General features: G+C 40.7%; 1 protein-coding gene and 1 pseudogene across 1 annotated transcript; one reads left to right on the top strand and one right to left on the bottom strand.

Annotated features, from left to right (window-relative positions):
* Positions 1-3,147: 3,147 nt before the first annotated feature.
* Positions 3,148-5,245, top strand: LOC122104683 (annotated as a pseudogene).
* Positions 5,246-7,536: 2,291 nt separating this feature from the next.
* On the bottom strand, positions 7,537-8,466 carry LOC122105110 (olfactory receptor 4B1-like). Its single transcript, XM_042676227.1, has one exon. The coding sequence runs from the start codon at positions 8,464-8,466 to the stop codon at positions 7,537-7,539; it is 930 nt and encodes a 309-aa protein (XP_042532161.1).
* Positions 8,467-23,956: the final 15,490 nt, after the last annotated feature.

The following is a 23,956-nucleotide window of genomic DNA, read 5'->3' as shown; positions in this document are numbered from 1 at the left end:
TTTCCTTTTTTCTTTGGTTTATTCCCTTTTGTCACTGTATTTGATTTCTGTACCCTTTGTCTTGTATATCAGTTTATCTGATTTGGGGAGGAGAAGGGGAAGCATAGAAATGGTGAGACAAAGGGTGAACCAATTCAGCAGTGATATTTACAAGACACTATGTTGGAAATGAACTATACAACTTGGGAGGGAAGGGAGATAGGAGGGGAAACACTGAGAAAGAAAAGGAGGAGGTGACACTGTTCAAAAGGAAATATACTCATTGCCTGATTTATGTAAATGTAACCCCTCCATACATCACCTTTACAATAAAATTATTTAAAAAAGAAAAACGAGCATACACATTCCTTCTTGTGTTACTTTGCAGATAAAATACGTAAATGCCACTGTTTATGCTTTTAAAACTGGGAGTGTAAAAAGAAGTTTCTTGCATCTTCCCTTCACAAGAGTCAAAAAAAGTCAACCTTTTGTCTACCAAGATAATATTTATTTTAACTATAGCACATTCATGCAATAAAATACTATTCACTGAAGAATATGAAGAAATTATTGTAACCCACTGCACAGACGAAATTCAAAGAAGATTTAGATGAGTGAAAGAAGTTGGGTGCAGAGAGCACAACCTTTATGGAAGCATGAAGAAGCTAAAAGGATCCATGTGGATAAGAATTAGATGTGGGGCCAGGCACCAGTGGCTCATACCTGTAATCATACCTACTCAGGAGGCTGAGATCTGAGGATCACGGTAGAAAGCCATCAGGGGCAGGAAAGTCAGTGAGATTCTTATTTCCAATAAACCACCAGAAAACTGGAAGTGGTGCTGTGCCTCAAGTGGTAGAGCGCTCGCCTTGAGCTGAAGAGCTGAGGGACAGCACCCAGGCCCAGAGTTCAAGACCCATGACCAACCCCCCCCCCAAAAAAAAAGAATTGGATGGGTAGGTATCAGCTGGAGTTGGTGTTACCTGGAACGAATCAAAAGAAGTTGCTGGAGTACCACAATAATTCCCTATCTTGTTTGGGATATTGGTAACCTACTGTGTACATTCATCAAAAATCTTTCAGTTATACATTTAGGTCTTTATATTTTGCTAGGTTGTATATTTTACCTTGGTTGTAAAACAAAATGTACTTGGGATAGGGGAATATCTGTTCTGGGCATCAGAATACCCGAATTTGAGCCCAGATTTGCACCTGATTTATCTTAGAGTAGATTGCTAGTACTTCTTTTTAGCTACAGTATTAGGATCTCTAAATTTTCATTTGAATACCTGGAAAAAATTATACTACCTAACTGTTGTTGCAATTTCAAGGGAACAATAACATTCTCTTACTTTTTCCCTTTCATTTCCCTGCCAATAGGAATGCTGAAATTATGACTGAAACTCCTCAAGCCATCTTGAGTGGTGAGGTGAACATGGGAATAGACACTATTATGGATACAGAAATGCAGTAGCAAGCTCCCACTCTGAACTGTTCATGTGAAGACGTCTACTTTGTTTCAGATTCTTTTCCTTGTAGCTAAAACTTCATCTAAAACTATGTATTTTACATTGAGGATGATTAGCTAACATCTTATTGAGTTCGTGGGGTTGCTATAAGATCTGAATTTAAGTACCATTTGTGAAAGGACTCTGAAATGTGCATAAGGCATTATGCATATTTTAATATACATAATATATTAAATTATAATATAAATAAACATAAGGTGTGCCAATTAAGTCTAATCACAAACCCAAATGTGCACTTCAGACATTTCCATGCAGTTGGGACAGGGAGGGGAGGGCGGGCGGGGGGGGGGGGGGGGGGGGGGAAGGAATGGGGGAGGAATGGTACTTTCTTTGTGTGTGTGACAATACCATACAGAGGGGTTACAATTACATGGGCAAGGTAATGAGTACATTTCTTATCAAGCATTGTTGCCTCCTCCTTTGTTTCCCCTTCCCATCCGTTCCCATCCCCCCCTTTCCCCCTTCTTCCCCCCCTCCGCACCTCCCTTCCCTTCTCCCCCTCCCCCACCAAAGTTGTAAAGTTCGTTTTTCGACATATCATCTTGTACATCTCATTGTTGCAATGGGTCCACCTGTATTCCTATTTAAACGATTTGTTTTTTCCCTTCTCCTCCACAAATTATACCAACATCAAATACAGTGAAATCAGGGGTTATACCGTGGGGGAGGGACATACAAAGCAACAAAGAAATCATCTTATAAATACGTTAGAAACAATCGCATGAAAGAAAAAGAATTTGAATACTTATCTTGGGGTTCATTTCCCTAACATCAACTTATCTGACCTTTTCTGCTTGACTCATACATATACTAGATATTGCAAATAAGGGAAACCATGGGACCTATGTTTCTTTGGGCCTGGCTTAGTTCACTTAATATAATTTTAGGAATGGTACTTTTTTATCACAAGTTAATATACTAACACCACCTCTGCATCTCAAGATAAATTCATGAAAAATTCTTTGTTGGCTCCTCATATCTGACTCAGTCCCTTCCCAAGTGGCAATGTAGGCGGCACTCGGATGTCTGGTTCATTCAGCATCTACTGAGGTCCTGCTGCATGCCCTCGCCATGCAAGGCCACGTAGAAAGGACACAGACACAGAACGGTGAGGCTGAAAATCGGATGTGACCCTGATCAGCCTGGAGAACACATGTGAAAGCAAGTCCTGGTGCAATTCTTCATGTACTACCATCCTTCGATTGACAGAGTAAAGCCAGAAATGAAGAGGCCCAGGAAAGGTAGGTGATTTGATTGAAAACTCACCACCACCTGAAAAAAAAAAGCCCTTGATATCCACTATTTACAAGACAGGAAAATTCCCACACATACAAAATGCTTCCTTCCCTAAATACATTACAGACCTCAGCAAAACATAAAACTCTACAACACACCACCCCAGGAACCCTGTGTCTGGTCCATATCCAGCAACATGTCATTCCATTCCTTTTGGCCAACACTGACTTTCCCAGAATCCTTTGCATCCACAGGCAGACGTAAGACCTCATTCAGGACCATAAGAATAAAAACGAAGATATTGTGAAGAGGAATTTTTGAAAATATCTCTCAAAGGAAAAATTGGGCCTCTCCCACACCCCTCGTGGGGAGATGTGGTGCCTAGACTTGTTGTCTTACCGCCATGAGGTGGGCAGCAGGGGAGACAAGGAGGCAGCAACCCACTGGGCTACCAATCCAGAATCAGGTCCGAACCACCTACCTTCAAACTTCCCGTAAGGAAGCAAAAAAAAATGATATGGTGGCTTACACCAAAAATGTTTTGTGCCAATGATTAAATTACTACATATTAAGTTATTAAGTTACTATTAAATTACTAAGTACTTTGTGTCCGGCAGACTGCACAGTTCTGACATGACTAGTTAACTCTACCACCATAACACAGAAGCCGACAGAGGTAACATATAAAATATGGACTTGGGGACGTGACTCTGTGACTCAAGCGGTAGATCACTCACCTTGAGCTGAAGAGCACAGGGACAGCACCCAAGCCCAGAGTTCAAGTCTTACAACCGACAAAAAAATATATATATATATGGACTTGGCTGTCAGACAATAAAACTTCATGTGTTAGAGAATAGTTTTCTCTTTCTGACTTTTCTCCCCACTGCTTAAAAATGTATAAGCCAGCAGGGCACTGGTGACTCACGCCTGTAATTCTAGCTACTCAGGAGACTGAGATCTGAAGATCCCAGTTCAAAGCCAGCCCGGGCAGGAAAGTCCATGAGACTCTTATCTCCAGTTAACCACCAGAAAACCAGACGTGGTACTGTGGCTCAAAGTGGTAGAGTGCTAGCCTTGAGCAAAAAGAACTCAAGGACAGTTAACCAAAGAAACAACTTCTCACAGTCATTGGGGTTCATTCTAGAAATTATACATTTGCATCCCAGTGGATTTTATTTTATGATATCCTTGAGCTTTGTCTTTTTCTTTCAATATAGCAGGGCCCAGCAAGTATGAGGGCCTACTTGCTTGTTTCTGGGCTATTCCTAACTCGACTTAGAAGACCCATTGATAAGATGACAATAACTGAGTATGAAGGTGAATATAGATATGTTAATTCCCAGCTCATCACTAACAGTGAGGAAATTGCCTTTTACAATGGGAATAAAAGAGAAAAGCAGACAATCCATGCAGTCTTTTGAAAACTGGAGCATCTACATAATTTCACTTTCTTTCGATTTTCTGGGCTTCATTGATAGCATAATTGCCAAATACATTGCCACTGTGGTCAGATTCCTAGTTGTCAGTCATCCTTTTCTAGATTTGTCTCATCTTCGACATCTTAAAAGTACACATTCAGAGCTTCTGGAGGATTACTACCAAAGTGGAAGAATGCTTTTGCAAATGTCTCAAGCTCTGGGTCGAATAGTATTGGCTGGACGTGAAATGACTAGATTCGCTGGTTTTACTGCTCGGATTACAGAATTAATGCAGGTACTGATGGATTTAAATCATGGCAAATATGAACACACAACGGTCTCACAGCAGGAGAAGCGTTCTGAAGGAGCACAGCTCAGTCCCTTGATACCTAGTGCTGGAGAAACCATCAACCTCGATAATATTATAAAGTTTGATCATGTTCTTTTAGCAACACCAAAAGGTGACATCTTGATCTTAACTTTGAAGTTCGGTCTGGGGTCAATGTTCTCATTTGTGGTCCCAATGGCTGTGGAAAGAGCTCACTCTTCTGTGTTCTTGGTGAATTATGGCCTCTCTTTGGAGGATGTCTTACTAAACCTGAGACAGGAAAGTTATTTTATGTCCCTCAGAGACCTTACATGACCCTTGGAACTCTGCGAGACCAAGTGATATATCCAGATGGAAGGGAAGATCAGAAGATGAAGGGGTACTTGGACAATGTGTAGTTGGGTCACATCCTGGAGTGGGAGGGCGGCTGGGACAGCGTCCAGGACTGGATGGACGTACTCAGTGGGGGAGAAAAACAGAGAATGGCCATGACAAGATTGTTTTATAATAAGTCGCCATTTGCCATTTTGGACGAGTGCACCAGTGCAGTGAGCGTGTATGTAGAAGACTACAACTACAGCCACTGTTGGAAGGTGGGCATTTCCCTGTTCATGGTGCTTCTCTCTGGAAGCACCATGAGTTCTACTTGCATATGGACGGCAGGGGCAATTAGGAATTCAAAAAGATCACAGAAGATACAGTCAAGTTTGGTTCTTAGAGAAATCAGAGAACTGTACTTTTGTCAATGAAATGAAAATCACTACAGAATACACATAGAAATAGTACCTTGTAAAATAAAGTTAAGCTTGTTTTTTGAAAAAACAAACCAACCAATTAACTAGCTATAGGACAATTGAGAGCATGTTGTTAAAACATTTAATATTATATTAGGATATTGCTAATTGTGTATATGTTGGTTTAACTATTAATATGTACTAAGAATGTCCTTTTTCTTTTTTTATTGTGAAAATACTGTACAGAGGAGTTACAATTACATGGGCAAGATAATGAGTACATTTCTTATCAAGCATTGTAGCCTCCTCCTTTGTTTCCCCTTCCCATCCCTTCTCATCCTCCCCTTTCCCCTCTACCCAATCCTCCTCCCCTCCCCCCCACCAATGTTGTAAAGTTCATTTTTCCACATAACAACTTGTACATCTCATTGTTGCAATGGATCCACCTGTATCCCTATTTAAACGATTTGTTTTTTCCCTTCCCCTCCACAAAATATACCAACCTCAAATACAGTGAAAGCAGGGGTTATACCATGGGAGAGGGACATACAAAGCAACAAAGAAATAATCTTATAAATGTGTTAGAAACAATCATCTGAAAGAAAAAAAACATTTGAATACATATCTTAGGGTTCATTTCCCTAACATCAACTTATTTGACCTTTTCTGCTTACTCAAACATATACTAGTTATTGCAAATAAGGGAAACCATGCGACCTAAGTTTCTTTGAGCCTGGCTTACTTCACTTAATATAATTTTTCCAAGTTTTTCAATTTGAAGGATGGCCAATAGATACATGAAGAAATGCTCAGCCTCCCTAGCCATAAAAGAAATGCAAATCAAAACAACATTGAGATATCACCTCACCCCAGTTAGAATGGCTAAAATCAAGAACTCTAATAACAACAGATGCTGGAGGGGATGTGGACAGAAGGGAACCTTACTGCATTGTTGGTGGGAGTGTAAACTTGTTCAACCACTTTGGAAAGCAGTTGTGGAGGTTCCTCAAAAGACTCCACATAGAGCTCCCCTATGACCCAGCAATCCCACTTTTGGGCATTTACCCAAATGATCACAAACAAGGCCACACTAAAGCTACCAGCACGACTATGTTTATTGCAGCATTATTTACCATAACTAAGATATGGAACCAACCCAGATGCCCCTCAGTAGATGAATGGATCAAGAAAATGTGGTATATATACAGAATGTTCTTATTCTTGTGGTTAAAAACCTGCCTGAATTAAATTGGGCTTCAATCAGTGGGGGAAAAAAAGAACTCAAGGACAGGACCCAGGCCCTGAGTTCAAACCTCATAACTGAACAAAAAATAAAAGGGAAAAGCCATTCTTAGCTCATAGGTTACACCAAGATAGGCAGTGTACTGGATTTGGTTGAAGTCATTGTTCAACAGGTTAAATCACACTTATAACCCACTGTCTTCTTAACCAAAACTGACCACCTTAACCCACAGCCCAGATACTCATTGTCTTAGAAAGCAAAGTGATATCAGTGTGGGGATTCAGATGGTAATGATTCATTAATGCAGTAGACTTCCTGTGATTCCCCTTCCAGAGGCATTTGTAATCTAACAGTGTTCTTCTTACTCATGAAATTAAACTCCTTCCATGGAGTTTCCAGCACCAAAATCAGCCTAAGGCAAGGAAGGCACGAGATAAAGTAAAGAAGACTTCCTGGTGCTTCCCCAAGAGGGAGCTGGTAAAGAGTGCAAGATAAAACAGGAGCTTCCATCTCCAGACCTTACCACGTAGCACAGTAGCCCCAGAGGTGACAAGAATAAAGCTGAGGCCACAGAGCTGATGGATGTCAGGGTAGAATTCCACTCCAGGTCATCCATCCCTACATTCTACACACTTGCACTTGGAGATTGTTAGAAAAGTGGAAAGTAGCCCAACATGAATATGTTCCAAAATATTGTTAATTGTGACTGAGTTTGAAATGATGCCATGGAATTTATTGGGCTCCAGCATGATTTCATATGCCCATACTCCAAGCATTTAGAAGATTTGGTAGGATGACCTTGAGTTTAAGGCCAGGCTGTACTACATAAGGAGCTCAAGACAAGATTGGGTTGAATAATGAACACATTCTCTCTTTCTCTCTCCCTCTTCCTCTCCCCCTTCCTCTCTCTTTGTCTCTCTCTTTCTCTTCCCCCCTTCTCTATCTCTGTCCCTGTCCCTCATACAACAAAAGCATGCCTAGATTACATCTGCCATTTAGATAACTAAATAAAATTGCCATCTGTAGTCACCCTGTATATGCTACTTTCTGTCTTGCATTTTCATTTCTATTCCATCCTTGAAGTTACTTTCTTCCCCCACAACTTCCTCATGGCATTTTTCACCTCGGCATTTCTGAGTGTGTAGATGATGGGGTTCAGCATGGGGGTAATGACGGTGTAGAACACGGCCACCAGTTTGTCCTCAGTGTAGGTGGAGGCAGGCCTCAAGTAGAGGAAGATGGCGGGTCCAAAGAACAAGAGGACCACGGTGATGTGCGAGGCGCAGGTGGAGAGGGCCTTGCGCCTCCCCTCCGCAGACTGGTTCCTCAGATGGACCAGGATGACAATATAGGAGGCCACCAAAAAGAGGAAGGAGAATACAGAGAACAAGCCACTGTTGACGAACATAATGATTCCTACCACAAAAGTGTCAGTGCAGGCAAGCTGGAATAACGGATGCAGGTCACAGAAGTAGTGGTCGATTACATTGGGACCGCAGAAGGGCAAGGGGAGGGTGATGAAAATCTGAATTATAGAGTGGAAAAAGCCCCCGAGCCAAGAACCTGCCACCAGACGGTGACACACGGGCCGGCTCATGATGGTTGTATAGTAAAGGGGCTTGCAGATGGCCACATAGCGGTCATAAGCCATCACGGTCAGCAGGAGGATTTCAGTGACTCCAAGGAAATGGAAAAAGAATATCTGTGTGAGACAGCCCTTCAGGGAGATGGTTTTAATCTTCACAAGTAGGTCGGTGATGAATTTGGGGACGACAGTAGAGGAGTAACAGATCTCCACTAGGGACAGGTAGCTGAGGAAGAAGTACATGGGGGAGCCCAGACTCTTACTGACACTGACCGTCACAAGGATGAGACCATTGCCCACCACTGTGGCCAGGTACACACAAAGAAAGAACATGAAACACACTTTCTGTACTTCTGGATCCTGGAAAAGGCCAGTGATGATCAACTGGGTCACATTATTTGGAGTGGCCATGGGTTCAGTTCAGGGATGCTGGATGCCAGTATCTAAGAGGCCTACAAGGAACCAAGAAGCACGATATCAATCCACATTATTCACACTATCTAGAGAGGATAAAGTAATTTATCATATGCTTACTACTTATCCACTTGGCCAAATACAATCCATAAATATTAAATATTCACAATCTAACACTTTATTTTAATAAACTCTTATTATTAGAAAGTGAAGACTTAAAAGTAGAAATTGAGCCAGACACTGGTGGCTCACACCTGTAATCCCAGCTACTCATGAGGTTGAGGATTGTGGTTCAAAGCAAGCCCGGGTAGAAAAGGCCAGAAGTGGTGCTATGGCTCAAGTAGTAGAGCACTAGCCTTGAGCAAAAGAAGCTCAGATACAGTGACCAGGCCCTGAGTTCAAGCCTAAGACCCAGCACACATACACAGAGAGAGAGAGAGAGAGAGAGAGAGAGAGAGAAATTAGTAGAAATTGAAGACTTAGAGAAGTGGTTATTTGTCCAAATCATATCCCTGATATAAGACATGCTACTATTTCCCTTTATATATATTTTTCCCAAATTTGCTTGTAATTGACAAATAATGATGTATCTTGATCTGTGCACACTACAGGAAAGTTTAATTAAGGTAACCTAGTGTATCTATCACTTTCAAAAACCTATTGTATTTGGGGAGGAGGACACTAAAAATTGTACACTTTAAGCAACTCTAACATGTATTATGTAGTCGGATGCTGATGGCTCATGCCTGTAATCCTAGCTTCTCAGGAGGCTAAGGTCTGAGGATCATGGTTCAAAGCCCACCCAGGCAGGAAAGTCCACAAGATTCTATCTCCAATAAACTTCCAGAAAACCAGAAGCGGCATTGTGGTTCAAGTGGTAGAGTACTAGCCTTGAGCTGAAGGGTGGAGGGACAACACTCAGAGTTCAAGTCCCAGGAGCAACAACAATAACAAAAAAGGCATAACTGCACTCCAATATTCACTTCAGCGCTATTTAAAACAGCCAAGATGTGGAAGAAACTAGTGTCCATCAGGATACTCCATGAAATACTACACATCTTTAAAAAAACAAAAGAAATGTCCTTTTGATAACCTAAAAATGTCCCTTGAAGAGCAAAGAACAGAGTTAGCAGACAGAACAATGTCAGTGGTTGACCAGATTGAAACAGGTCAGGTTGTATCCCTTTGGGTAATAATATATGCTGAAGTCTATGATGAATTAATTTCATTGGAACTTTCTAAAAAAGATAGAGAAATTAATATTCTGGAGTGAGAAAAATAGTACAAAGCTGGGTACAGTGTCTCACTCCTGTAATCCTAGCTACTCAGGAGGCTGAGATCTGAGGATCACAGTTTGAAGCCAGTAGGAGCAAGAAAGCCCATGAGACTCTTTTTTTTTTTTTTTTTTTGGAGGTTATGGGGCTTGAACTCTGGACCTGAGCGCTGTCCCTCAGCTCTTCAGCTCAAGGCTAGCGCTCTACCACTTGACCATAAGACTCTTACCTCCAATTTTCCACCAGAAAATGGCACAGTGGCTCAAAGTAGTAGAACATTAGCTTTGAGCAAAACAAAGGACATTGCCCTGGGACATTGCCCAGGCCCTGAGTTCAAGTCCCAGGAAGGGTAAAAGAAAAGGAAGGTAGGAAGGAAGGAGGGAAGGAAGGAATGAAGGAAGGAAGGAAGAAAGAAGGAAGGAAGGAAGGAAGGAGGGAAGGAGGGAAGGAAGGATAAGGAAAGTAGTACAGATAGAGATCACAACATCTGAAAGATAAGAGAGTATCTCACCCATGACATTTTGTGTGTGTATGTACACAGTCTGGAGGCTTGAATTTAGGAACTGGTATACTCCTTGAGCTCTTTTGCTCAAGGCTAGCACTGTACCACTTGATCCACAACTCCACTTCAGGCTCTTTTTGGCTGACCAATTGGAGATAAGAGTATCACAGACTTTCCTACCCAACCTGGCTTTGAACCATGATCCTCAGATCTCAGCCTCCTGAGTAGCTGGGATTTCAGGCATGAGCTTGTGATTCAGGCTGATCCTTGACTTTTTAAACTCTAATAATGTTCACTGTGAATTTATGGGCCAAAAACACCTGGGGGTAGGGGGAAATTCAGTGAAAGAAACCAAGAAAGACAAGGACCATATGTTCTCTCTCCTGTGTGGATACTAAAACTGTTTAACCCAAATGTAGGTGATTCACAAATGAGTAAGTAAAAAGATTAATATATGTAGCAAAGGATGTCAAACTTTTCTGCTTGTGTTTTTGTTTTATCAGTTAAGAGGCTTGAACTAGGGGCCTGGGTGCTGTCCCATTTGAGCCACAGCACCACTTCCTGTTTTCTGGTGATCAATAAGTCTCATGGATTTCCCTGCCCGGCTAGCTCTGAACCCTGATTCTCAGATCTCAGCCTCCTGAGTAGCTAGGATTATAGGCGTGAGCCACCAGTACCCAGCTAAATACTACTTTTAACTCTAAATAATAGGTGCTGCCTTATAGTTCTTGAGAGTAAGAGACCTGACAGGGGTTAAGGTTGTATGTTAGCTTCATACTCTATTGTAGAACTCAGTATCAATACAAGCATTCTGAGACATGAACTGATACTGTGTACCCAATGCACGCATCCATGCTCCCTCCCGTAATGCATTCTCAGGTCTCACTGGTGTGATACATAAGAGCTGAAGGTCGTAGTGTCTCAGAACCAGTACACGACAGCCTGGTGCATCTGTTCCCAAAGCTGTTCCCCCTGGTGTCACCTTGTTAACTTGAAACTAGCCCAGTGGGAGTAGTTAGCTGCAAGAGCTTTTTCCCAAGAAGCATCTTTTGTTAAACATTTACTAGCACACCACGTGGTGAAACAGAGCCTTTCTTCCCCGCTCCTAAGGTCTTCTTCAAAATGGAGGAGGCAACTGTAACAAAAAATGTCTGCCCTGCCTACCCTACCCACCCCTGTCCTGCCTGCCCTACCCACCCCTGCCCTGCCTACCCTTGCTGCATTTCCCTGCCCTGCCCTGCCACAGGAGATGGAATGAATCTGGAAGGAGATATTAGGCACATACAGGTGAACCATCCTCTCTTGGGACAAAATGTTGCTCAAAGCACACTCTTCACTCTAGCCCAGGGGCAAATTCTGTCTCTGAAGAGTAGACAAGGAACCAATACTATGAGGCAGGCCCAATGCTGCTGAGACTAGATGTGTGCATTTGTCTAATCCTGAGAAATGTAATAAGAAGGGTGGTCACTTGTAAGTGATGTACACTGCCATCCTCATTGTTAATAATGATCTCGGCCAGTGACCAAGACATCGTCACCCCAAACTCAAATTTAGCTCAGTATTCCCACAGGGAAAAAAGTAACATTGAATTCATCACCAACAACAAATTATTGGTTTAAATCCCACTACTTTAAATCTGAGGAGAAAAGAAAGTGTAAGTTGCCAGGCACTGTTAGCTCATGGCTATAATCCTAGCTACTCAGGAGGCTGAGATCACGGTTCAAAGTCAGCTCTCACAGAAAAGGGTCTGAGACTCTTATCTCCAATTAAGTACCACAAAAAAAGCACCCTAAAAGAAAAGCTGAAAGTGGAGGTGTTATTCAAGTGGTAGAACACTAGCCTTGAGCACCAGACTCAAGGTCACACACACAAATGTGTAAGACAGCTAAAACTATATCAAAGCTGTGGTGTGCTTTCCTGCCTAGCAAATAGGGATCCCTACTGTTTCATGTTTTGGAAAGGCTAGCTAGTATGTGGCAAGAAGTGCAACCATAAGCAGAAGGAAAGAGATCAGCTATTCATAGAAGCACAAAGAAGCTGAGCAAAGGTTAATTTGGTAGATTTGGAAAAAAATTACATTGAAACCCACAACCACCACAAACAGGTGGATTTATTACTGAATCCATTGCTCTGTGCCCTGCTCACTCAGGGCAGTGTGATACAGGCACCAGCCTCCCTCATCTTTAGGACTGCCCCAGTGCCTAGAAAGACAAGTAAATGAGCAGAAGATCTGACTGTGAGACTCCATAGCTGGCCTTTCCATCTCCTCACTCACAAGCCCCAAATGGATGTAAACAGAAAAGAGACCTGGAGCTGATGGGATTAAGTTGTGAAGTCACAGAAGACTGACAGGCAAGTGATACCCAAGATGCTTCAATGACCCCATCGCCCTGCAAGCTGCCCAGCCTCGAGCGTCAATGTCCATTTTGTCTCATTCCTGTGGTTCATTTTGCCTATGCAGTCATCACAATCTCGTACCTGCTGTCATTTCTCCTCTCACACTGCCAGCTGATGCCTAAAGACACCATCTTCTACTCTCCAGCTCCACTCACCGGGTCACCCCAATACTTAGGAAGAATGGATGCAGTTCGGAATTGCTCTAACTGGCTTTTCATGACTTCCATAATCTGAGACATCAAAGCAATGCACCTTCCAACTGACTAAACTCCAACTTCTGTGCAGGTCAGGGCCCACTCCACCTCCTGCTAGCCCAGCTTACTCCCTCCCACTACACACCCTTCCCCAGAAATGCAATGTGAAATGCACAGACATGCATGCAAATAATATTGCCTCTTTTATACATAACAGGAGAGAAAACCAGAGAGACGTCAACTTGCCTAAGTTTGCACGGTGGCAGATTGGACTGTGGAAACAGGCAGCTGAAGCTCCTCTTCTGCTCTCTAACCATTAGCCTGAAGCACTGCGAGGAACAGGACAGGTGCATAACCCCAAAATGAAGAACATTACAAAGAGGCTTCGTGAGAAGTGGGTGATGCAGTTATTTGACTTTAAACAGGCAGGTTCTTCTTTTCTGATCTTGATCTCAATCTGGATTTTTTTGGTCTATGAAAGGACTAGATCAATTTTACTCATTTGTTAAAAAGATTAATATTACATCACTTGCAGGAAAATGGATGGACCTAGCATTAATCATGTTAAGTGAGATAAGCCAAGCTCAAAGAGACAAACAATGCATGTTTTCTCTCATATGGGGAAGCTAGATCTCAAATATAACCAGACATGATAACCTATACAGGATTCCATGCATTCATACATACAGAGAGAGAGAGAGAGAGAGAGTCAAACCAAAGGTGGATGCCAGTAGAGGAGGAACCCAAAGGCAAACTCTCCTGAACATGTAAAATACTATTTAAAGAAACAAATTCCAGGAAATGGAAACATGGGTTATTTATATTGATGGTGCTAGTGCTGGTGGTGTTTGTGAGTGCTTTTTTTCTTTTTCTGCTTTTTAGGTGGGGGGCAAAGGGAGGGCACAGAAAGGGAAAGAGGAAGAGTGAACAGATGCAGTGCAACTCATGGGCAGGAGTAGGAGGAGGACATGGGGAAAAGCAAAAGAAAGTGTGACATGGTCCAAAAGAGAAATGTACTCATTACTTAAATTGGGAACTGGTAACCTCTCTTTCCAACACTTTAATAATAACAACAAAATTATACTTGAAAAAAAGAATAAAGGTACCAACTACTTAAAGATATTTTTTAATTTGTAAAAAGGAGAATAAAGATAAATAGAACAAATTTTATGCTGTATGATGCTATGTAAAATTATTAGTTTAAGTCATTGTCACTTCAGAAAGAAAAAAAATCACCAAAGCCAGTGACTCATTTTAAAAATAAGCTCCTGTTGGTGGACAAACGGGTCTCAATTCCACACATCAGTCTGTGAGTATGATGTCTTTTAATCAGTGTCACCCTCTTCATCAACTGTGAAAGGATAATTTTTAAATAAATATAAATAAATATATGTTTAAAGTGAACGCGTACCTATAAGAGAAAGAAAAGAAATATCAGGCTGTCCAGTTCCAGTGGCTGCGAGAAACTTGCACCTACATTTCCACTCACATCGCCAACCATGAGTTCAGAAGAGCTTCTGGGCTCTTGCTCTGCCTTGAATCAAGACCAGACTGGTTTCAAATACACTCAAGGTGTCTCCAGTTCAGCATGAAGTTAGCCACAATGCTATAATAATTCATGCCTGGAGGAGAGGTTCTAGGGTAGGGTAGGAGGGAAGAGAAGAAAGAAAAACTAAGATGAGAAGGAAGGCTGAAAATCCTTGTCCTTGAGCAAATAAAGTCCTTTGGTTAGCCTTACCACACAATGCATTTCCCACTGAGGACCCCAATGAACCCAGTCCAGTTTCTATTTAGCCAAGGGCCCTGAGGGCGCTTAGGAATTTACAGAGGTATTATTCTGTGTTTTCCTCTTTCATGAGAGGACAGAGGCTGAAAGAGGTTGAGGTTCGGAAATCACACTCTAGTTAATTGCTTGCCAGGTACTCACTTAGAAATCAGTGTTCTATTATAGCAGCAGGCTGCTTCCTGAAAGAACTAGGTAATGAATACAGCTATAATTCTAACATCTGATTCTTCCTCAAAGATAAACTGCTAGAAAACACAGGTAGATAATGCTTACACACACACACACACACACACACACACAGAAGAAAATTCAGTGGATCTGTTTCAGCAGGCAATATACATTTGTATCAAGTTTTTAAAAGCAACCATGAACAAAAAAAACTACAACAACAAACCCAGAGATTTGCAAATCCTGTGGTCATGTAGAAATTCACTGAGTGACTCAAATCCAAGCAAATTGTTCACCAATGCAGAGATCCTTGGACTATTTAAAGTAAACTAAGTGCACACTATAATCAAGAGACCAGATTCCCCACAGAATTTATTTTCTCTGATGTGAAAAGCCACTAAGTGTAAGGAAAAGGTGAAATTGCCTTGTGGACTTAATGACACTGGTAGAGCTTGAGTGATGCCACACATGGTTAAAGAAGGAAGGTCAAAGGAGTACACAAACAGGGCTCACTTTCCCTATGCTTACCTATTGAATATAAACCCAACAGGCATGAGTAAAGAAAGAAGAGTCCAGGGCACTAGCTCCTGTTCAGTAACTGATGAGTTTTCTGACTAAAGCTTTGCCATTTCACACTTCTTGTCACTCTTCCATCTCCACTTCTGTATCAAATGGCAACATTCATCTAGAGTTTCCCCTTTGTGTCATTCAATTCTCGCATTCACGTATTCATATGTAATATGCATGTATGAAAACATCTACTCCACCCATAACTCTGTCTCTCTGTGAATGACTGCAGTGTTCAACATCAGGAATACTTTGATCATTTCCATTTAAAGAGATGGAGGGGGGTCGGGGGTAGGATGTGAAGGGATGGGATGGGGAAACAAAGGAGGAGGCTACAATGCTTGATAAGAAATGTACTCATTATCTTGCCCATGTAATTGTAACACCTCTGTACAGTATTTTCACAATAAAAAAAGAAAAAGAAAAAAAAGAGATGGTCTTCTTCCCTTTGTTCATTCAAGAGGGAATACTGAGTACTATGAAATACTAAGCACAATTCTAGAATTGACAAAGTGCCTTAAGTCATAGAGGTTCAAATCTTCATAACCCATGTACATAAAAAGGTATAAAATATAGTATAGACAAATATATAAAATTATAATTCTATGCGCAACCCAGATAGTACTATGGCTAAGTTAGAAAAATGAATCAGATAGAGTTATAGAAATGCTTGGACACACAAAAAATAAAATACCTAGGAATTAATTTAACCAAATAAGTGAAGGACTTCTATGATGAAAACTTTAAGAACTTGAAAAAGGAAATAAAAACAAACTTAGAAAGTGGCAAAAACTCCCATGCTCCTGGATTGGAAAGATCAACATTGTGAAAATGGCAATACTTCACAAGGATATCTACAAATTCAATGCGATACCTATCAATATTCCAACCTCATTCTTCAGGGAAATAGAAGAGGCAATCCAAAAATTCATATGGAAAAATAAAAGACCTCGAATAGCAAAAATGATCCTCAACAGAAAGAACAGTGCTGGAGGAATATCAATACCAAATGTCAAACTCTACTACAAAGCCATAGTAATCCAAAGAGCTTGGTACTGGCACAAGAACAGACCTCAGGACCAATGGCATAGAACTGAAAACCCAGAAAGGAACCTACAGACCTATAGCCATCTAATCTTCGATAAGGGTGCTAAAAAAAATAGAATGGAAGAAAGACAGTCTCTTCAGTAAATGGTGCCAGCAAAATTGGTTAATCGCTTGTAGAAAACTAAAGCTAGATCCTTATATATCACCCTGCACCAGAATCAACTCCAAATGGATCAAAGACCTTGAAGTCAAAGCAGACACTCTGAAAACATTACAGGATGGAATAAGAGAAACCCTGGGTCTCCTTGGCACAGGCCAAAATTTTCTTAATAGAGACCCAGAAATACAACAAATCCAAGAAAGGTTGGGCAAATGGGATTGCATGAAATTGCAGAGCTTCTGCATGGCAAAGGACATAGCTAACAAGATCAATAGAAAGCCCACAGATTGGGAGAAGATCTTTACTAGCCATACAATGGACAAGGGTCTCATATCTAAAATATACTTGGAACTCAAAAATTTAAATCCCCCAACAACAAATCCTCAAAGAAACAACTGCCCAATAAATAAGTGAGCTAAAGACTTAAAGAGAAACTTCTCTGAAGAAGAAAGAAGGATGGCCAATAGACACATGAAGAAATGCTCAACCTCCCTAGCCATAAAAGAAATGCAAATCAAAACAACATTGAGATACCAGCTCATCCCAGTTAGAATGGCAAAAATCAAGAACTCTAACAACAACAGATGCTGGAGGGAATGTGGACAGAAGGGAACCTTACTTCATTGTTGGTAAGAGTGCAAACTTGTTCAACCACTTTGGAAAGTAGTATGGAGGTTCCTCAAAAGACTTCACATAGAGCTCTCCTATGACCCAGCAATCCCACTTTTGGGCATTTACCCAAATGTTTACAAACAAGACCACACTAAAGCTACCAGCACAACTATGTTTATTGCAGCGTTATTTACCATAGCTAAGATATGGAACCAACCCAGATACCCCTCAGTAGATGAATGGATCAAGAAAATGTGGTATATATACACAATGGAATTCTATGCCTCCATCAGAAAGAATGACATTGCCCCATTTGTTAGGAAATGGAAAGACTTGGAAAAAATTATATTAAGTGAAGTAAGCCAAGCCCAAAGAAACATAGGTCCCATGGTTTCCCTTATTTGCAATATCTAGTATATGTATGAGTCAAGCAGAAAAGGTCAGATAAGGTGATGTTAGGAAAATGAACCCTTAGATATGTATTTTAACGTTTTTTTCTTTCATGCATTTGTTTCTAACACATTTATAAGATTATTTCTTTGTTGCTTTGTATGTTCCTCCCCCACAGTATAACCCCTGCTTTCACTATATTTGATGTTGGTATAATTTGTGGAGGAGATGGGGAAAAACAAGTCGTTTAAGGATATAGGTGGACCTGTTGCAACAATGAGAAGTACAAGTTGTCATGTCGAAAATGAACTTTACAACTTTGGTGCGGGGGGAGGATTAGGTGGGGGGCAGGGGGGGGAGGCTGGGAAGGGATGTGAAGGGTAAACAAAGGAGGAGGCTGCAATGATTAATAAGAAATGTACTCATTATCTTGCCCATGTAATTGTAACCCCTCTGTACAGTATTGTCACAATTTAAAAAATTAATGGTTATTTAAGCTAAGAAGAAGGAATAATTAAAAAGATATTTTTCCCTTAAAAAAAAAAAGAAATGCTTGGGCATTTTGTATAAAGAAGTAAAGAAAAGCAATTTCATGCTGTCTTGAGAACAATGGAGATCCGTGGAGAGTACAAAAAAACACTTAAGACACTTGTCACAATAATTTATTCCTAAAGGATTCTGACCTGATCTAATGTACTATCAATAAAAAAATAGGTGATAGATCCTCTGGGCCTACTTTGAAGGTATAACTAACAATTCTGAATTTTGAGAAAGATAAATCAAGGTTTTAGAATTGAGGATCCAACCAGAATTGCCATTTCTTGAGATGTGTGGAGGAGAGTGGGGAAGATGAAGAATTCCATTAGGAACATGCTAAATGACGTGGCATTTCAAAATGCTTAGCAGAATTACTGACTAAATAGTTGAAGATCCAGGCTAGAACCTACGTAGAAGAATCAGCAACATATGAATGTTAGTGAAAGCCACATTGCTCAGGGTATGTATTCAGAAAATGAGCCTCACTTTGAGGTAAAGCTTTGGGAAGGTAACAGGGCTGGATGTGCAGGAAGAGCTGGTTAATAAGAGCCTGAAACATTCAGCCTTAGAGCAACTAGGGCACTGGGATAGGAGCATTCTCGTCCTTGGCCCTGAGTTACAGCCACAAGTTTGGATCAGAGGTGGACTCTTATTTTTTTATATTGTTGTATAGGTAATATACAGAGAGGTTACTGTTACGTAAGTCGGGTAATGACTACATTTCTTTTGTAATAGTGTCACCCTCTCCCTCATGCTCTCCCAGTTTTCCCCTCCCAACCCCCTTCCCCCAAGTTCTAAAGTTCATTTCCAACTAGTGTCTAATATCACTGCTGAATTGGTTCACCCTTTGTCCCACCATTTCTGTGCTTCCCCTTCCCCTCCCCAAATCAGATAAACTGATAAACAAGACAAAGGGTACAAAAATATAATAACAGTGACAGAAGGGAAGAAACCAAGGGAAAAAAGGGAAGAAGAAACTAAATAAGTAAATAAATGAACCACAAAGTGCAATTTAAAAAAAAAAAAAAAAAAACCTCTTGCTTCCATTTCTTGGAGTTCATTTTAATAAGCATCACTTTATATGATCATAGACACATAGTTATTGACACATGAAGAGATATTCAACATCTCTGGACATAAAAGAAATGCAAGTCAAAATAACATCGAGCTTTCACTTCACCCTAGTTAGAATGGCCATTATTTCAAGAAAACTAACAATAACAGATGCTGGTGGGGATGTGGCTAAAGGGAATGCTACTACACTGTTGGTAAGAATTGGAGGTTCCTCAAAAGACTAAACATAGAACTTCCCTATAACCTAGCAATCCCACTCCTGGGCAATTTATCCAATTGACCTCAAACCAGGCTACACTAAAGCTACCAGCACGACCATGCTCATTGCAGCATTGTTCACCATAGCCAAGATATGTAATCAACCCAAATGCCTTTCCATGGACAAATGGATCAAGAAAATGAAGAATGGACTCATCCATTTGGGTAGTCATATGTGGATACCTTTTTTTTTTTTTTTTTTTTACTGTTTTCATGTAATGCTGGGACCAAATTCAGGGTCTTGCACATGCCAGGCCCATGTTCTGTCACTGGGCAACATCCCTGGCCCTAAACATAAAGTTAAACAAGATAAAGCCAGGTGCCAATGGCTCACACCTAAAATCCTAACTGCTCAAGAGGCTGAGATCTGAGGATCACAGTTCAAAGCCAGCCCAGGCAGGCAAGCCTATAAGATTCTTACCTCCAATTAACCACCAGAAAACCAGAAGTAGAACTGGGGTTCAAAGTGGTAGAGCACTAGCCTTGAGCAAAAGAGTTCAGGAATAGCTCCCAGGCCATGAGTTCAAGCCCCACAACCAACCAAAAGAAAAAAGAAAAAAACTAAGCAAGGTAAAAACATAAAGTTTTTAAGTAATGACTGACATATTTCAAGTACAGATATGTTTCCATCTTTAGAACTACTTCTCTTGTCAAGTTTTCTAGACCACAGGGGCTCTGAAGGCAGACTATTTACCTGGAATATAAAAGTTCTATGAAGAGACCTTTTATGTCTGTGTGCCATTGTGTCGCTAAGCCTGCTACGTACTTCATGTTACCCCATCACTATCTCTTGAATTGAGAAGATTTTAGATTTTTCCTAACAGTATCTGTCCCTTAAAACATGGAAAAAATTTTCCTTTCCTCTTGGTTTTATTCCAATGAGAGTAGAACAAAGTGAGGAATTAGCTCTCAGTAGACCCGACCACACTTGAACCCTCAGAAAATGAGGTCACCCCTGAGAATTTCGACAGTTCCTTTAGAGTAAATATTATCCGTCTGTGCAGTGTCCAAAAATGAAGAGGTCACTGGAGAGGTTCCGTCCCTCAGGAGGAAGCAACCCCACACGTGAGTGAGAGCCTTTTTCATCCTTAAGTGCTAACTTGTTATTCTGAGGTCTGCCGGGGAGGGGAAGTGAGGACTCTTCTCTTTGTTCTCTCTCTGTGCAAGACTGCACGAGGCCCTTCCTAAAAGTCCCTGCCCTGCACTGTAACCCAAGTAACTAGTTACTGGTGCACCTGGGGGCCGTGGGCGGTCCCCAGGCTCTGAGGTCACTTCCTCATCAGCTCTGGTCACTTCTCATCCTTCTCTATATAATCTCTCTCTGCCTCTAGTTCCAGCTGCTGCACCCTACACCCTACCCTAGAGTGTGGCCCAGCTGTCTGGCCCTCCCAAAGAAACTCTTTTCTGTCTAACCCAGGTGTGGTCTCCTTTCAGCAACCCATGCAGTTACAGCATAACATCAGCAAGTTATCATGATGAAAGGAAGGGGCCCTCCACCAAGTCTACTTCTGGACTTAGTATTTTATTTTAAATATACATTAAGAGAATTTTTTTTTAAAAACAGAGGAAGCTATGTGACAATAAACGTCTACTATAAAAATATTAAGTACGCCAGGTGCCAGTAGCCCATGCCTGTTATTCTAGCTAATCAGGAGGCTGAGATTTGCGGATCACAGTTTGAAGTCAGACCTGGCAGGAAAATCCATGAGATTCTTTTTTTTTAAATCTCACCTGATTTTTTTTTTTATTTTTCTTGTAAAGGTGATGTACAGAGGGGTTACAGTTACATGAGTAAGGTAATGAGTACATTTCTTTTCAAACAGTGTTACCCTTGCCCTTGTTTTCTCCCACTGTCCATCCCCTCCCCCCCCCACACACACACAACATAGTGTCTAGTGAGTATCAGTGTTGCATTGGTTCACCCTTGGTCCTACCATTTCTGTGATTTCCCTTCCCTTCCCCAAATCAGATAAACATATACAAGACAAAGTGTATAAAAATCAGAAACAGTGACCACAGAGGGAAAAAATGAAAACAGTACACACACAAAGAAAACTCTTATTTCCATATCTTAGAGTTCATTTCTACTAGCATCATTTTATATGGTCATATGTACATAGCTATCAAGCGATTGTGATCTTCTGCTAGGACTATTCTAGGCATATATTAATTATTGCAAATGAGGAAAACCATGAAGCCTATGTTTCTTTGAGTCTGGCTCACTTCACTTCATCTGATTTTTCCACATCTTTCCATTTCCTTACGTTGGGGGATGTCATTCTTTCTGATGGAAGCATAGAATTCATATATATATACATATATATATATATATATATATATCCCATTTTCTTAATCCATTCATCTAAGATATGGAAATATTTACCATAGCTAACAGGAGATTCTGATCTCCAATTAACCACTAAAAAAGCTAAAAGTGGAGCTCAACTGAGCAGAAAAGCTCAGGCCAGGACCAGTACAAAAATTAAAATATAAAATAAATTAAAATAAATAAGTATCCTACAATATTGAATAACTGTAGTAGGGTACTTGAAAGCAATTAGACAACATACAATGTTTACTCCAAAGAAGAGCCAAAAGGAATGAGTCATTGCCTTCAAATATCTGAAAGCTACGTAGTGGAATCAACCCATACTCTGAGCAGCTAAAAAGAACAGAAAAGCCACCAATTTATGGAGAAAGATGTAGTCCTCACACAAAATCAAATTAAAGATCAGTATTGATGATGATGATATTGATGATGATGATGATGATGATGATGAGAATGAGAATGATGATGATGATGATGATGATGGTGGTTAATATTTATTGAGTGCCCTGTCCATGTTCCTCCCTCAACATTTTACATGCATATTATCTAATTTAATATTCAGAATACTATAGCACTAATCTTAAATTATTAAAAAAAACAAGTGAGTAAAAGTTGTAAAAGTACACGATATGCATGAATAGAGATATTAAACTCAATTTCTTTGTACAATTAAAACATACTGGTACAAATAAATAAGTAAAACTGATGTCTGCCCACAAGTCTAACCTGCACATACAGGAGAAAGAGAAAAAAGTCTTTACCATTCAGTACATACCTAGTGTGTTCTCTCTATTTACTGGGAAAGTTGAATTATTTTAATGGGCCTACACAAAAAGATGTGTGAATATAATGAAAATTCAATACCAGTCTTTATAATTCCAACACCACAAGGGCCAATTGCATATTCTCCAGATTATTCATAATGATGTGGGACAGTGCAATGTCCTGTAAAATCTGAGAGGTAAAACAACAACAAGGATATAACATTTGTCTCCCTTCACCAAAAGGCACCAATGGGCATTAAAAGAAATAAAGTCAGGAGGAGGGATGCATTCCTGTCATTCTGCATACACAGGAGGCTGAAGTTGGGAAGATGGCAATTCCCAGCCACTATAGGGAAGAAAAATCTGCAAAACTCCTTCTTAACAAAGGAAGTTGGGCATGATGGTGCATGCCAGTCATTCTAACTACCAAGGGAAGCCTAAAAGAGGCAGAGCATGGTTTAGCAATTGGCCCATGCAAACCCAAAGCCCTTCCTCAAAATATCCAGTGCAGAAAAGAAGTGGAGTCCTGAGTCAGTGGAAGAGCAACTGGCAATCAAGACTGAGGCTCTAGAAGAGGAAACCCAGAAATGGTGGGACAAAGGGTGAATCATTCAGCAGTAATACTCACTATAAAAAAGATTCCCCCAGAATTTAAACTTGTTCAACCACTTTGGAAAGCAGTATGGAGGTTCCTCAAAAGACTTCACATAGAGCTCCCCTATGACCCAGCAATCCCACTTTTGGGCATTTACCCAAATGTTTACAAACAAGACCACACTAAAGCTACCAGCACAACTATGTTTATTGCAGCGTTATTTACCATAGCTAAGATATGGAAGCAAGCCAGATGCCCCTCAGTAGATGAATGGATCAAGAAAATGTGGTATATATACACAATGGAATTCTATGCCTCCATCAGAAAGAACAACATTGCCCCATTTGTTAGGAAATGGAAAAACTTGGAAAAAATTATATTAAGTGAAGAAGCCAGGCCTAAAGAAACATAGGTCCCACGGTTTCCCTTATTTGCAATATCTAGTATATGTATGAGTCAAGCGGAAAAGGTCAGATAATGTGATGTTAGGAAAATGAATCCTTAGATATGTATTTTAATGTTTTTTTCCTTTCATGCACTTGTTTCTAACACATTTATAAGATTATCTCTTTGTAGCTTTGTATGTCCCTCCCCCACAGTATAACCCCTGCTTTCACTATATTTGATGTCAGTATAACTTGTAGAGGAGATGGGGAAAAACAAGTCGTTTAAGGATACAGGTGAACCTGTTGCAACAATGAGAAGTACAAGTTGTCATGTCGAAAACGAGCTTTACAACGTTGGTGGGCGGGGGGAGAAAGCCGGGAGGATTGGGTGGGGGGGTGGAGGGGGAGGCTGGGAAGGGATGTGAAGGGTAAACAAAGGAGGAGGCT

Source organism: Dipodomys spectabilis, unplaced genomic scaffold (assembly GCF_019054845.1).
Source record: "Dipodomys spectabilis isolate Male_0828 unplaced genomic scaffold, ASM1905484v1 ptg000030l, whole genome shotgun sequence".
NCBI classification, from domain to species: Eukaryota; Metazoa; Chordata; class Mammalia; order Rodentia; family Heteromyidae; genus Dipodomys; species Dipodomys spectabilis.
Note: the sequence above shows the minus strand (reverse complement) of the source record. Positions and strands in the feature narration are given on the sequence as shown.

Bases quoted from the DNA above. Each gene is read 5' to 3' on its own strand.
- LOC122105110 (XM_042676227.1), bottom strand. From the start codon at position 8,466: ATGGCCACTCCAAATAATGTGACCCAGTTGATCATCACTGGCCTTTTC.